This window comes from Vicugna pacos, chromosome 7 (assembly GCF_048564905.1).
Source record: "Vicugna pacos chromosome 7, VicPac4, whole genome shotgun sequence".
In the NCBI taxonomy this organism is placed as follows: Eukaryota; Metazoa; Chordata; class Mammalia; order Artiodactyla; family Camelidae; genus Vicugna; species Vicugna pacos.
In genome coordinates, this window is record NC_132993.1 from 17,365,334 (window position 1) to 17,382,759 (window position 17,426).

At 39.4% G+C, this 17,426-nt stretch overlaps 1 protein-coding gene across 1 annotated transcript in view; it reads right to left on the reverse strand.

Moving 5' to 3' along the window:
- The window catches only part of EXOC4 (exocyst complex component 4), a 685,089-nt gene that overhangs the window by 492,162 nt on the left and 175,501 nt on the right, over nucleotides 1-17,426 (reverse strand). The window contains exons 8-9 of the mRNA XM_006216779.4: nucleotides 11,951-12,096; nucleotides 7,515-7,603 (exon numbers count right to left, since the gene is read on the reverse strand). Coding sequence (XP_006216841.1) covers nucleotides 7,515-7,603; nucleotides 11,951-12,096 — 235 coding nt within the window. The remainder of the gene's footprint in view (nucleotides 1-7,514; nucleotides 7,604-11,950; nucleotides 12,097-17,426) is intronic.

Here is a 17,426-nt window from a genome sequence, read left to right on the forward strand (position 1 = left end):
TGCCAATATCTCCAGCCAAATCTACCATGCACAGTCTGATGCAGTACGTTACAATGGTTGTGTTTAAAAGTTATTTTTTCTGTTGGGTTTTTAATAATAAAGCAGTAAAGCTAAACCATTTGAACACCACTCAGAAAACCCAGTGTGTGATTACATTTAGCTTTTGCTCTAATATAATAATGACTTTTATATTCCTGTCATCACCAATACACCATTGGTTTTATCAATTCTTAATCTCTTAATTGTTAACAATGAACAACGGCCAAAGCCATTGACAAGAGCTTTGGTGTCCTTTCTACTCTCTCTGGTTCCCAAAAGTAACAAATTATCATCAGTAGAAGTCTGTATACATAAACTGATTTCCTTAATTAACACAAAAAGTTATTTCCAATTCATGTTATGAAACAAGAAAAGCCTCTCACACTTTGGTGTATTTATCCCCCATGCCCACTGCCTGAAATGCCAACCCCCTTCCTTCTTTATCTGGAAAGCGTCTCTTCATCCTTTATAAGCAGCTTGAACCTTCAAAGCTTATGAAAGCCTCCCTGCCTTTCCCAGAACTTGTATGCACATCGCAGTTACATACACATACAACTCTCTCACAATGCATATCAGAGCTCTGATCACATGTTTGCATGCTGAATGAATTAGGATCTAAGTAGGGCTGCAAGTAATAGAGAATCAAAATACTAGGGACTTAAACAAGACAGTTTATTTATTTATTCTCAGAGAGAAGTATGGATCGTATGGTGGCTCCAGGCATCAGTGTGGCACGTCACAGTCAGTCCTAGGAACCCAAGCTCCTTTGATCCCGTTGCTCTGCCATCACTACTGCCCACCATGCTTCATTCATATTGTGCACGTGAACATCTTCACACAGCACAAGTGCACCAGGTGGGCGAGGAGAGCCCACTCTTCCCCTTTAAGACCTGAAGTTACGCACATCACTTACTGCAAATTCTATTGGTGAGAAGTAAATTAAAGGTCTATGGCTGGCTGCAAGGAAAGCTTAGAAATATTTCTATTTGGGGTGGTCACATGCCCAGCTGAAAATCAGGGGCTCTGTTAATATAGAACAGATGCTGGGAGACAAGAGCCAGTCTCTGTGATGCACTCATGATTCTACTGTTCTTCTGCCTAAGGTTTTATGTCATTGACTAGTTCCACATGATGATCGAGGACCATTTCTCAAGAGCGAGGCTCTCGGGCTTTACGGAGGCTTTGTGATGGCTACCTTGCACTCTCAAGATCCACTTTCTCATGGCCTCCAGGCTGTTCCACATGGTCCAGCTCCCAGTGGTTTGTCCACTGGGCAGAGAGGACGTCGTATGAACTAGAGTTATTCAGGAAATAAATCCATATTCTATCAACTAAGACCACAAATGAAGAACATTTTTAAGTAAAGTAAGTATCTACACTCAGGCTAAGAGCTGGTACACTCAGTAACAATCGTGGCATAAGAACACTTTTATTTCCTAAATGATTTGAAATAACGCGTTAGTCTGTTCACGACCTGAGGAAAGTATATTTATTACTTACTACTTCTTAGAAATAGATGAAGAAATTAGCTTTTATAAAAATTCTATTATAACTTCATTGTAAGACAAATCTTACATAAAGGTAAGTTAAGATGGGTCTTTTTAAAAAGCAAGAATATAAATACACCAAAGGAAGGGGAATCAATTTTTATACAGTTTTAGAACCTATAACACAAGAGATAACTATAAAAGATTAAGGTTATTTTGAAATAATTATATGCAATTTTAACAAGAAAAAAGTACTTTTTTCCCACGTCCCCTGCACACTGTTACCCAGTTATTAACAAAGTCATTAAGCAAAATTTTAAAGACTACGAAGAATTTTCTAATCAGATTTATATCTAATCAGCTTTATATCTTTCCAAGTGCTTCTTACATTTCAGGCTGTGGAACAAATGGGTGGTATGAGGGTAAAATTGCCTCACTTCAGCCAAAATGTCCCTGAAACTGTGGGCATAAATGAAATCGTGCTTTAAATGCTCCATTCTAGAACAGCTTGTTACTTAGGAGAGCCCTGTTATATACTCTTTAGTAAAAAGGACAATCAACTCATGGCTAATCTGTTTCAAATACTGCTTTACCTTAAAGCAAGGTAACTCCAAGCAGATTAATTACATATGATATCATTACGTATTCACACCACCAGTCACCAACAACCCATTAGAAAAAAATACTCAGAGAATTCACGTCAGGTCAGTATAAGAGCCCAGTTTTCCCTGATGCCAATCCTTTCATATTTACTATGTAAAGCAAATCCTCTTAAAGAAGACAATTCCCCTAGAGATTTACAGAATATTTCAATGCCAGGGCTATAGAAATGCCACTTATTAAACTAATGGGAATAAAAATGGCACTTTTAAAGGTAATATCAAGTACGAACAGAAGTACTAAGAAAACTGAGACAGAAAAGAAACTATAATCAAAACTGAGTATACATTTCTACTTGGATCTGTGACAATTAATGTACTCCACCCATCTGTGAGTTGTACCATGTTTAAAACAGAGCAAAGACAAATCACAGAACTCCTGCTCTCTTTATTAAAGTTCCCACTAGAATTTCTCAAATAAGTAGGCTTGTACCTACAAATAAGGAGATAGTGAGTGAGTGTACTTCCTTCATCACATAGTTTCTAAACTCCTAAATCAAGCCAAGAATTGTCCTAGGCACTGGAATGCACTAACGAGTAAGAATTGCCTTTTGACTGAAGTGCAGAAAATTAGTAAGTTAGTAAGATGTAAGTATTAGGAAAAATATTATGAGGAAAATTAAAAACATGCTGTGATTAAGAATGGGAGTGGAGGACAGGATGCTGGAAGAGATAAAGAAACAATAATGAGATCTGGGCAGCAGACGTAGGTCTGGGAGTTATCTGCACCTGGGCCCTAAGCAAAGCTTGGTTGCGGCTGAGATCATCTGGGGAGAGTCTGCCCGGTGTGCAAAGGAAAGATTCCAGGACGAAACCAGGAGACACTCCCGGGGAGTCCTGCAGAAGGCTCAGAAAGAACATGAGGAGGAAGGAAGAGGAAAATGCTGCTGAAAGACCAAGTGAGACAAACACAGAAAAGCCAACACTGACTCTGCCAAGACGGAAGTCACTGGTGACCTTGAGAGCAGACTCAGTGCAACAGGGAGACCGGAGGGGAGGAGGAAATGAGAGAGAAATGGAAGAGGACACAATTCACCTCATTCCACGATGAACAAGTCTCTACAGCGCCACTTTAATTTTAATCAATTACAGCTATTCTAATTTTTCCAGAGTTTTAATATCTAATTTTATAGTTACAATATCCCCCCTAAAAGAGTCAGAAGTGCTAACAGTTCTATTTTTCAAATGAGAAAACCAAGACACAGGGGACTGATTAACTGAAGAGCTTATTTTGGTCATGAGCAGCAGCAACTATTTTGATTTTTTTTTCACCCTCATGAGATAATGTGTTCATCAGTTATCTTATTCTCCTGAAGACACACACATTAAACCTGAGAAGCTATATTCAAGCTAAATGTTCATTAAAACATTTATCTTTCTAACCTACAACAGAGCTGTCTAAGCAGTACAACGAGAGACGCTCAAAACAACAGGAAGTCTATGATTAACGGAGACATACGCAAGTTAGATTTCCACCTGTTTGCCTGCACACTTTGAAACAGCATCCCACCTCTTCAGCCCAACTGCCAACAGCAGACTATATAATGAACCATCTGTACCCTAACAGTTAGAGCCAACTGAGATGGGTTGATGATACCAAAGAAATCTCATTTTTTCATTCTTTTTCCCCCTTGTGTGTTGTTAGGGTGAGTAACATTTTTAATTGCGTGATGAATTGAGAATGTTGGCAGGAACTTAACTTCCGTCAAGTTTGAGCTGCTCAGTGTTACTTTGATAGCCTTTTCTCTACCGCTCTCCGGCAACAGAAGGAAGAGCTGACCTTATGAACCCAACCACTGGGAAGTGAAGCCTGCAGCTACATGACATTAAGAGAAGAGACAAAATTCTTCTGCCAGTCTCATATGATTTGACTGAACTATTCAATTATGCCTTTTCAGAATAAGCTGAAATGCAGATCTCACTGTGGTCCTTGGACCAGCCAGATTAATAGAATGACTGAAAAAGAATGGCCATTTTTAATGGAAAATAGATGTGATTCCCCTCTCCTTTTTCCAGCTGAAATATCAAGAGCATTCATCAGAGAAACTTTTGTTCCCGAACAAAACACTGTAAAACTTTTTTTTTTTTTTACAAAAACTGGTCAGTTGATAAAGTCTCTCACCAAGCATATGATGTGTCAGCTCAGCTAAGTTATTTTTTAATGATTATTATGAACATGATGTTTGCTAACTACTTTCCCCCCATAAGCAGAGATGAATCCTCCTATTTTGTTGAACAGTGCTAAGTACAATAGACTATTGCTTGAAAGTTCCCTCTTTCAATTAACTTTCTGAAGGATGGGAACATTCCTAGTTAGCTTATAGTGATTCTTCAATTAGCCATCCTCACAGAATGAAATGCCTCTGTAACTTAGCTGGATTTTAAAATGTTTTTCAATTACATACAGCAGGGCTGTCCTAGTCCAGACAGCTCAAGGGCAACATTTCTATTTAATAAAGCCATGTATAACCAGCAAGAACAAAAATGTACCTAGGCATAGCCTCTGCTTTGCCTTAAACTTAAAAGCTAATGGAAATCTATGAAACTGATCATGGCTGTCAGTGGTCCCATATTCTCTGGGGCCCTTCCTAAGCCCTCAGCGGTAGGCTTTCTATCCTACTGTAGACCCTGCTGTCCTCATTCCTTCTGTATGTGAGCTGGTCGGTATTTGTTGAACAATTACTATATGAAGCACTGTGCTCAGCACAGGAAATAAAACAGTATTTCCTTCATGCAGCTTAGAGTTCAGTGGCTAACTCAAAAAAGAAAATTAATCCACAATATAGTGTGGAAAGTGATCAGAAAGGGAACACTAAAGATGTGAGCACACAGCAAGGGCCACAAGCACAGGGGGAGAGAGTGTGTGTGTGCTAAGTTAGGGACACGAGGGACCGGCAGGGAATTTCATATACTAGTTGTTCACCAGAACAACTAAATTTATGTTGGAAAGCTGGGTAAGGTTTAGCCCAATTAGGAGACATAACACCGAATTGATGTGAAAATCTAAGTGACGTCCTAGTAACAATATTCGAGGAGAAAGACAAAGGCATAACATTTGCGACATGTCAGGCACTTTGCTAAACACTGTTTATACCTTAACTCACCTAGCTTCCACGACAGCCTCGGGGGGTAGGCACTATTACTTCTAACCCCATTTTGAGATGAGGAAACAGAGGCACAGAGCTTAGGAAGCTAGGCAACAGGGAGCTCGATTTTAAATGTGGACAGTGTGGGCCCAGAACCTTCTACTCTTCATTGACTGGCTCTACTGTCTCTCAAGAGATCACCAGCCATGAGTGACGAGTGCGGCACAGAAAATCCTTCCGCGTGGCTACTGCAGGGTGTGGGGTGCTCACTCACGATGCCTACTATCTAACCAAAAGGTAGTAACCGCCATTTATCCTTGCTCACCAATGATGCGTGAATCTGAGTGAATGACAGGGTGCACTACTGTCCCCGCTAACTATGGGGTCTACCTTTTCATCTCTAACTGCCAAATGAAAGGCTTTACTGTGGTGCAGGATGCTGAGAGCAGGGGAGGTCGTGCGCCTGTGGGGACAGGGGCTACTACTCTCTGTCCTTTCCACTCAGCTTTTCTGACAACCTAAAACTGCTCTGAGAAATCAAGTTGATTAGTTAATAAAAATGAAATAATCAGGATTCAAGCCAAAAAGGGGGGGGGGAGAGAAAGAAGAAAGACTCTGTTTGCCCTTATTAAAGGAATGTCATATACGAGAAACCAGGTGAGAAAAATTATGAAGGTAAATTTAAGCTATTCCTTAGGCCAACTCTGAATTTAAGAATAGGACGCTACGGTGGAAGATGGAGACATGGAAGGCATCTCCGGCCCGAGATAATCTGCTACCCCCCTAAGTGGCAGTCCAGGTATCATCAGCCCTACACGGAGGTGTGTTCAGAAACTGCCATTTCCTTCCAAGCTTTTCAGTCCACCCCATACTCCTGGGAGGTAGCTGCCTACAGAAGCCCGGGCCACCTTCCTCCTTCACTCCTTCATTTGTTCTAATTCTAACTACTCTCTGTACTCCGGTACTTCGAGACTCTGAGACACACACATATTGTGTCTACCAGCACAGTTAGCAACACTTTAATATTAAACAAAATGCCTGTAAGCTAATCTCCTTTTCCTTATATCCTCAAACACATTTTCAGGCTTTTAGCTCTGGTAACTGTATATATGAGCTGTGGAATTATTACTGTGATCTAACTATGAGACAGCATAGAAGGACCTCTGGAAAAATTTACCGGTATTTAGATGAATTATGAAGGTGAAGACAGGAATGACCAGGCAATAATCTTTCAATCTGGAAAGGCCTGGCTGGCTGCTTCATATTATTTTGATGTAGAATTATGATGCGTTTTAAAAACTAAATATTTAACTGTGTATACTAGTCACTGCAAAATACTCCAAGTGCCTGTAATGCATCAAAGACAGTGAAAGTGTTCTTATCCATCTTTCACGGAGAAAGCCCACAGTTTTAAAACCAAGAATCACTCCCTTCTCTCAACTCCGCTGGCAACTTTATGCATCCCGTCTACTTAGTTGTTACCAGTGACTGCCCGATACTACTACTGATATTCATTCATAACACATTTCCTTACTTTCTTAAGGCTTTTATCTTTTATTTCCTTGTACTCATCCAACGCTTAGATGTCATGCACTTAGCAGACCCTCACAAATGTTTAATTGATCACATTTATCATGATTAGCATCCTTTTGGTCATAGAAAAAGATGTTATTGGTCTGTTTTTTAATTTAATTAAGTTTACTTAATAATTTAGTTTCTTAAGTATTTCATTCTGCAGATTACAACTCTTCAATAACCGCATATGAGTATCAAATATCCTGTGTATCAAAGTTACGTTGATTAGAACAACTTCTTCCCTTTAAGTAATAACAGGGGCTGCATTTGCCCTTTTTTCCCGAATCTCAAGTACTCTTGCCATATTCCAGAAAGTACTGAAAACAGTAATTAAAAGCAGCAGTGGCAGCCACAGAAGACTGCTTTCCCCTGGACTATGACTGCATGCTCAGAATGCCATCTTTAAGCACGAAGACACTGACCTCATTTCTTCTTGCTCTGAGTTCCCACTTGAATGGTAGCAGGTCTATAAATCCTGTGGCCCTGGTAATAGTTTAAGCTGCTTGGCAGCAGAGGCTGGGACATGATAGAAGAAACAGATTACCAAGTCTTTAAATCTTTGTGATCTTGAAAGATTCCTGTGAATGCAGACTTCAAATTCACATGCTATAAACACGTCAGATCTTCCTCCAGAAAACTCATTTTTCCAGAGAGGGTCAATTACCCACCTTGAAGTTCTCCACTCCGACTGTACAGCTCCCTTCTCTGTTCCCGCAAATAGGCGCTCATACTGATGGCGTGGGAGGACGATTCGAATCTGCAACGAAACGCAGCGTGAACTGTTAGGAGTAATCAAATAGGTGATGTCCAGCTACACAGACTCCAAAAATATTCTCCTCCAGCTCTCTAGTGTTCCACAACCAAGACATTCTGGCTACTCCAGGCCAGAGCAGGCCGCCATCGACCTTGATTTATGAACAATATTCCTGTCTGAACGCTCCTCCATGGCAGTGTTTAAATCTTATGCTCTCCTCCATCTCACCCGGTACCACTCGATCTGTTGCAACTTTCTTTCACCTCCAGATCCCTTGCCAGGATCCCTACACACAGCAACAGCAAGAGCATCCTGCAAAGTCATTCTATTTTGCTCCAGTGCTGCCCCAAAGCCATCAGTGACTGTCAGCTGCCACCACAGAAATACCAGCTCCTCACAGCAGCCCTCCTGCCAGGCAAGCTCCCCCCATGAGAGGACTGCACTAAGGGCATGGCAGAAATGCTGCTGAATAACTTCACCAAAAAAAACAAGGCATCTATGGTCTCTCCTCCAAAACAACGTACTTTCTAAACGGCTGCCAGGATTCTTCCCTGCCACCTACCACTTAAAACACTTCCAAAAATACCAAGCTACAAAATGTTTGTTCACACCTCGCCAGGCACTGTTTCAGCAGTTAGAAACATAGGGGACAGGTTCCTGATAGAGAACAGGTCTTTAAAAGCTAACACAATGACTATAAAATGGAAAAAAAGAAAAACAAAAAGCAGAATCACAGTCTGAAAAGAAACCTGAAGGTAAGGAATCAAAAAAAAGAAAAGGTAAAATCATGACTTTATCAAACTATAAGTTCTCTGATGTGCTAAGAAATTCCATTTTAAACCTGAGATTCTCAGAGTCAGGATAACAGGCTGACAGGAGAAATCCTTCTAAGAATCACAGCCACCAAGAGGTAAACAGCAACACAATGAAAGAGCAACAGTGACCGTGGGATAGGCTTCTGGTCCCAACTAACGAGCCCAAACACTTTCTTAATTATGCCTTCTTTAGCCATCCTTTGACAAGGAGGATGAATACCAAGATCAATGTCAGTCCGAGGGAGACACTTGGGTTACTTGATTCTTCCTCTGCACTCTGCCAAGAACTAACAGGGCACTGACAGCGCCAGAAGGCAGGCAAAGTGTGCGGTACTTCAAAAGTGCCACCTGCCAGTCAAGTGCTGAAGAGAAGCTACTGACCTCCAAAAAGCATGCTGACAGCTATTGATCAAAAATGGCAAGGGAAGAAAATACAGTCGTGAGCAAATAGAGAGGCACGCATTATACAGGAAGAGAGACCTTAAACACACTTAATTAACCTTGGCTAGGGGCAATTAAAGAGAGTAATATAGTTCTTCATGGACGTGATAAAAACAGGTTACAGCTTGCCAAAATCTCAATCCTTTATGACCTGATGCATTTTTACTACTCAGGAGTTCTTTCTGTGTGTGCAACAAGTCACAGATTGATATAATTTTACAGTAAAAGAGGCACTAGAAATGAGCCCGTCTCACCTCCTTCTTTTATAGCCAAAGGCACTGAGGCCCATCGAGATGGGAGGCCTGCCCTGACTTACACGGCTCATTAATGGTGGAACCAAGACTAGCAACAGGCAATTGTGTAATAATAGCCTAATTCTGCGTGGGTGATGAGTTTTTATTACTATGGAATAATTATGAGCGTGTAACAATTATTTAAGTTCATTTGTTCATTTCCAATAATTTATATGTTTTCTGATATCACAATTTCAGGACTGGCCAAATGTCTGAAAATGTTTATGTGGTCTAAGGTTGAACAGGGTGAGAGCTTGAGAGCATGTAATCTAAACACCCTGAAACCTACTTTCTGTAATGCATGTAGATTTAGAATGGTAAATTGAGCTAGGAGAGGAGAGGGGAGGGGAGAATGGGATGAGGGGAAGAGATAGGAGGAGGTGGTTTGGGAGGCGGTGAGGGGAAGGAGCAGAGAGAAGAAAGAAAAGGCTTAATGGTTAGACAGCATTTGAGGCTGTCTTAGTTGCCTCCATCAACCATCTTTCCTCCTACCATCTTTCTTGCTTGTTGGCACAGCCCTGATTCTACCTGGGCATTCTGCTTTCCAGCTCCCTCTTCATAAGCAGGGTGCTTAGGATAATGGGCTTCCTCTCCGACTGGAGAGCTGCCGTTGAAGGTGAACCCTGACTGGTTTAAGACAGTCACCCTGGTCTGCTCCCCTTGCAGAAGATAGTTTGGCAGTGTCTTACAAAAGTTAAACATAGTCCTACCATCTGATCCAATAATCATACTCCTAGGTATTTATTCAAATGAGCTGAATACTTACATTAACACAAAAACCTGCATATGAATGTTTACAGCTGCTTTATTCATAATTGACAGAAGCTGGAAGCAACCAAGATGTCTTTGGATAGGTGGATGGACAAACCAACTGTGGTACATCCACACAACCAGTATTAGTCAGCAACACAAAGGTTGCCACAAAAAGCCACAGAAAGACATGGATGAACCTTAAATGCATATTGCTAAGTGAGAGAAGCCAGTCTGACAAGGCTATGTACTGTATGATTCTAACTTTTAGATGTTCTGGAAGAGGCAAACTAGAGAGATAGTAAAAAAGATCAGTCCAAGGGTTCAGGGGGATGTTGGAAAACAGGGGATACTTAGGGAAGTGAAACTATTCTGTAAGATATATCACATTGTGCATCTCTCAAAACCCACCAAACTATACAACACAAAGAGAGAACCTTAATGTAAACAACAGACTGTAATAATGATGTATCAATACTGATTAATCAATTGTAACAATGTCACACTAATGTCCATAAGAGGAGAAACTGGGAAGCAGAGACTTACAGGAAATCTCTGTATTGCCAGCTTAATTTTTCTGTAAACCTAAAACGGCTATAAAAAATAAAGTCTATGAATTTAAAAAATGTGCAGGACTGAAAATGTGCACACTATTTTCTTGGCACCACCATTTTTACTGGAGTGGGACTGAATGCAGAGAAAAGGAAAGGGCTGGGTATGATAAATTTCCAATGGGTTAATCTATTCATTTGGGGTTCTATGTTACTTGCAGACTAAAGCATTTTAACTGATACTGTATCCAACCCCTGAATAAAACTTTAAAAAGAGAGAGAGAGAGTTCAATAAACAGAATGGATTTTATTCCAGTGTGGGCACAGTAAATCTCCTCTCCTCTTGACCACAAGATTCATGAACTGTTGAAACTTTCCTTAATGATTAAGAGCTCTATGAATCCATGAAATAAAGAAAAAAACCCAAAACAACAACAACAAAAAAAACCCTCAAAAGTGAATCAATAAAAGACAGGGGACCTTCAGCTATTCAAAAAGAATGAATTCACAATACTGGGATGATACTTCTGTACTCACTGTCTAGCCTTAAATTTACAGATACAACTCTTAAACATCTGTTAACTCCTCCGAAGGACATAGGACTGCCAAGATTTAAAACCTGTTTCTATCACTTGTTAGCCATGTGAACTTACCTAAATTCCTTAACCTCTCTGTGCCTGAATTTTTTTTTAATGTGTAAAAACAGGATTAAAAATAGAACTCACACCCATAAGATTGTTACAACGAATGAGTAAAGAAGATAATGCATGAAAATGGCTTAATAATGCCTTGGCTAGCATGCAGTAAGGACTCAGTAAGAGGTAACCACTACTACAGCTGCCAAAATTTGATATCATCTGAATTAAATGATGTTTAACTGAGATTATTTTGAGAAATTCATCTACCACAGTGCCTGGTACATAGTTAGCACTCAAGCAATGGTAGTTGTTATCACTGTTATTCTTAATGCTTATAATAATATCAACTGTTAGCTGTTGCCAAGTGACATACAAACACTTAGGATACATAGCCAAGTGAGGTCAGCTAAGACAGTAATTAGAAAAAAAGAATTTCCAGATTGTTCCTTTATTAAATCAAATAAAACCCAACACTGTGTAGCTAGGGAGATTTGCATAACTTTATTAACAAAGATTGTTTCTTGGTGCTTGGGGCCTTTTCAAAGGCTGAAATATTGCATTTCCTTTCATTTCATATAAAATTCCCCAGAAACAAGAGAATTTCATTTCATATAAAACTCCCAAGAAATAAATTCCAGAAATTTTTATTAACGGTTCTAGGTAGTCCACTAACTGTATTCCAAAATACCCACTTCCCTTACAGAAAACGAAAGTACATAGAATTGAGTATATATTCACTTCCCATAGATTATTGCAAATCAACTTTAACTGAGTGAAATAATGGCTGTCAATAAAGTAGAAAACTATTCTACTTAGATGTAACACATCTTGACACCTCTCTTACCAGCAGGGAGATACTTACTTGAAAAGAGAATTTTTGGGCCTTTGAGGTTTCTTCTTGGCAAAAAAGGCTGCAAACTCTCGTCCAGTGCTGGCGTAACTCAGTTGAGCTGACGGTTCAGAGGCCGTACGAGTATTTTTCATATCCAAGTACTCGGTCAACAGCATCTGTACAATCAGATGAACAGCTTAATATACACATTTATTATATGCAATTAAGAAAAAGTAATTTCAAAACCACAAAGACCTAATTCTAAAACCTCCTTGACATTCAGAAGTATATTAACCCAGCTATTCCTATTTCTAGTTGTAGGTCTAAGGAAAAATTCATTACAGCCAGAAAATCATCGATTTGCTGCCTACTCCTAAAACTGGGAACAGGGTACTGTGGGCATTTGCACAAGGAGGTAAAGGGAAAGTTTTTATTAAGGGTCTATTATGTGTCAGGCACTGTGCTGAGTTAATCAACATACTCCTCTAGTCATAACTGAACCCTCATTATTCCAAATTATAGCAGCATGCGCAACAATGCCTTAATATTTACTGAAGGCTTAATATACAAAAGGGCTAATCCATTTAGATGTGTTACCTAAAGCCAAGTTTTCTCAGGTAAGTAAATTCCCAGATTACAGATAAGGAAATGAGGCTCAGGAGTTGCAAAGGGAGCCCTGGTGGACTGATTACCAGCACAGCAGGCCAGCACTTTAACAAACCCATCAACCAGAGAAGCACAGGCCACAGCCAACTACATAGTCCTGACCTGCAAATAATTTCCAGGGCCACTACTCATCGTTAGAGCTTCAAACCAACAAAAGCAACAGCTTCTTTGATCACTACTGCCAGCAGGTCCTGCTTATAAAAATCAATCCACTTTAGAGCCTCAGGGGTTGGGGCCGGGGCTAGAATCAACTGTTCTACTATTTCTCAGACAAGTGTTGCAAAAGGTTCCCACTGCTGTGAAAGAAAAGAGTGGATCTGGAACAGAAATCACCGTGGTTCCTAAGAACATCTAATCCAGGACTGAAGTATATCAACTCATTTCTAGAATCACTTAGCACATTTAAAATTCCAAGATAACGAAGTGGTAGATAGAGTACATGTAGGCAAGCAATCCTACTCATGACTGAAGTAAAAGCTTTGCAGAGACTCACAGTCCCCTTTAACTACTATTTCTGCATATATGTATATAATCATTCATTCAGTAAAGGACTGAGGATTATATTAAGCATTATCAAAAAACATTTCTAAAGCATTTGTGAATACAACATTGATCCAAGTGTTAAAGCCAATTATGTCTCTATTATGAGCACATACACACTACTGAGTACTTGTCAAATATTAGACATTTTAAAAAAAGGATTTCACTCGATGTTCAAATCTATGAAGTTAAGTGCCACTTTCTGTAATTTAGAGATGAAGAAACGGAGAATTCACGAGATTAAGAAACTAGTCTATATGCATATGCAGGGGCAGAAGTTAATGAGAAATCTCTGTTCCCTCCCCTCAATTTTTCTGTGAACCTTAAAGTACTCCTTTAAAAGTTGAAAGAGGAAGGAGGGAAGGAAGGGGGAGGGAGGGAGGCAAGAGGAAGGGAGGGAGGGAACTAGCCTAAGGTCTTATAATTATAGAGTAATAGGCCAGGATTTCAACACAGGTTTAACTGATGCCAAAGTCTGTTCTCTTTCCCATGACACTCTACTCTCCCTAAAAGTATAAAAACTATCAATGAGAATGATTACGGGTGGCAGTAAATGGACTTTATTTATTTCATTTTCTGTTCTTTTCAATAAAGATTTCACTGGGAAAGCATAAAGCATGTTAAGCGACTGGTCAATTTTTTTTATTTATTTATGCAGCCATTGGAGTATTATTCCGCATGCTGATGAAGTAATACAGTGAAACAAATACTATCTCTGCTAACGCATCCCCCAAACTGCACAAGAGTCAGGAGGATACTGAATTGAGTTTCCACTTTAGTCAACTCCAGTGAGGGACTCAATTATTTTGTACGTTTGGCACCAACACTAACAAAGTTGGCAGGAATCTGTGATCAAAAGAAGGCCAGGGAGGAAAATAAAAGGCCAGTAAATCAGAAAAGAACTTAAAATTTACATAACATAGAAAGATGTCTACAAATGCTCCGGTTTTACTCAAGGGTTGCTTATTACACCATTACGACAGACGTAGGTTTCTACCAAAGCATGAAGATGCGCTAAAGCAAGTAATCCTTTGGGGATAATTATTATCCTGGAATTTAAGGACTGTCCTCATACAATAAAACATTGACCGACCAAGGCCTAACTAACCAGCGTCCTTTAAACCCAGCTGTCTTCAGAGCACTGTTCTTCCCCTCCTTCCCCCACAATCAAGTCCCCTTAATTATTAGCTCTCAGGATTACTAGTCTATCTTTATCCACCAGCTTCTCCCTTTCTATCTACATGTATGTACCTTCTCAACAAAAATCTTGCTTTGAGCCTTATATTCTATCATCTTATTTCTGTTTTATCTTTAGATTCTAAACTTCAAAAAGCAGCCTTCATGTATATCATTTCCCTTACCGTGACATGGCTTATTCCTCATTTCTCTCCCAAGCTCCAATCCCACATCTATGACTGCATGCTTGACCTATTCACATATTTCACTGATAAAATCAACCCTAAATTCTGAAACCTAAATCATCTTCCCATAAAATCAGTAATCCCTTCAGTCAACTTTCTGGGTTTTTTATTTAAAAAAGTTTCTTATTCTCACTGATCTCCAGGTTTAAAACATCAAAACCGTCTTTAATACATTTCCTTATCCTTTGTATCCACAAAAGAGTTAGTGCCCAAGCTCATGAATCACCCCCCTTCTCAACTCTCTATTAGGTGACCCCTTCCGGTCCATTTTGACAGCCACCACTTCATGCAGTTTTTCTCATTTAGTTTTCTGCCTCTCGTCTTTTATACTTCCTGTCCTTCTGGAGGAACTGCTCCTTCTGTAGGAATACCATCAACAGAGTGATATTCCTAAAAACACAGGTGCTGCTATCATAAGGCTCCTCCTATCACCTATAACTACCTGACCCCAGTATACATTTCCAATCACACCTTATTCTCCCTAACATGAAACCAACACTCCAATCAAGATCACCTACCTAACCTACCTCTGAATATGCCTGGGCCCTCTCATTTTGGAATGCCTACCTTAGATTACCCTCTCTCTTAATTCCTAACAAACCCTTCAGAGTTCCAGTGTTTCCTCTTCAATCACCTCTTTCCCAGGCCACTCTAGGTCACCCAAACCCTTTTCTGAGCTCCCAAAGTACTCATTTTACACATCACTCAATAAAATATTCATCCAAAATTGCCTGATACAATTAGCTATTATTTAATGAAAAGACACCTGACCATTTATAAACATGACGGATTTTTCTATTCCTTAAATCACGGTATTTCTTCATTTCTACCACGGAGCCATGTAACATACCAGTGCATCAAAAAATACAGCGAATTGCTGACTTCTTAAAAAGCCTGTGATAAGAAGTCTTGATGCATATGTTGTTATATGTAAATCAGAGCACCTCCAAAATACAGCCCTCAGTGCAAACATCTATACTATGAGTAAAACAAAAAGGATAGGTGTGATTTTAATCACGGGCTTTGTGATGTTTGTTTCTTTCATTGTGTTTGCCTCTTTTTCCTAATAACGTTTATCATCAGCTGAAAAAATTATGCTTTAAAAGAGCTAAAGTTTTATGTTGACAGCCAAATTGGCAAAAGTACAATTTTTTTTTACTATCTCAAAGAACAAATAAGCCCCTACTTCTAAGACGTCTGAAATGTATTTGAATTGAGCTTAATCTTTGACTACAAAGTCTTGACATCAGATGCTTGGTATTAAAACATAACCATATCATTTCTCAGTGAGTCTACATCATTGTGGATAATGTACCACATTTTCCAAATTGTTCATAACTATCCTAACCACTCATGGACGAGTTCAGATTTCCATTTTTATGAAAAGAAATACACTATACAGTTTGTCTTTCGCCTGGGGTAAATCTCCCAAGACTGGAATTCTGGGGCAAAGGGCATTACATCTAATATTAAATACATCCTGCCCACAGAAAATCTTCAGAAGATAATCCCACGCATGTTCTTACTGGCTCTAAATTCCTTCATATCTCAGATGTTCTTTTCTTTTCTTTTCTTTTCTTTTTTAAAGGACCTGGAATTGCTGTTTCTGATGGATCAAGACTTCAAAAAATTAAAGGTCATAATTGATTTGTGTTTTAACTTAAAAGGTATTCATTGCAGTCGAGTGCATGCCTAGCACATATGGAGTCCTGGGTTCAATTCCCAGTACTTTCATTAAAAAAAAAAAAAGAATAAACCTAATTGCCTCCCCCTACCCAAAAAACAAATTAAAAAAGAAAGAAAGGCATTCATTTATAAAACCAAAGACAAGAAACATGAAAACATAGCTGAAAAGCACCTGAAAATCTACATATCCCAGTGATATCCTGATTCACTGTATTTTTTGAGTATCTAGTATGTTAGATGATTCTGTGGTAGAAGCAAAGAAATGTAATACTTTAAAAAGAGCACATATAATGGGGTGGTCAGGTATCTCTTCTGCTATAATATTGATTAGCAGTTGCCAAGATGCTAGTCAGAAATCTCATGATATAAAAAGCAGAGCCAAGATTTTGAGATTCATAACTTGCTATAACATGGGTAACATCATTCTGAATGAATCCCTCATTTACCATTTAAGCCTCCTTATTTAACATATTGTCTGTGGTTACTTGTGGTTATTATACATGGAAAATTTTCTAAAAATAAATATGGGATTTACAGGCTGAGAATTAACACACCTCCTGTCTTCAGCTTCTCCATTTATCCAACTAGTTGCTCCCTGAAACACCCAGATCCTTGTAGATACTTAATGTGCTGGGTCCTTTTTAGTATCTTCCCAGCTAACAAAATCCTTGCCTCATCTAAGGACTGTTTCCCAACCAAACAGTGGATTCTGGTAAACATGACCATACTAGGATCCCAGCCTTTCAGTCAGAGCCTACGTCACCAAGGAAACAGCCAGCTCCCAATTAGCCAGTCAGATTCTTTTCCCCAGGAATGTGTTAGTGGGATACAGTCTGTACTGGCCGATGTAAGTGAGAAGATGTAAGAGCTTGGGGGCAACCCCCTTTTACCATGCGGCTGAAAAAAATCTAAAAAAACCAATCTGTACAGAGAGAATAAAGAATTAACCAGATGACCAGAGAAGAACAGGAGACCCACAGAAGAGAGATTCAAAGGTTGCAATCTAAGTTTTCCATAGTGCAAAGGTCTCAAATCTAGTTACTGATAAGGCCTTAGATTTTCTACCCCTGGGTTCTATAAATATTTCCTTATAGCCCTTAATACATTTTCCTTATTTTTCCCTTCTGATAACGTGAATGAGTCTTCACTAAGGTACCTATGCATACAGGCGGGAGGGGGATGGTAAGGGAGTT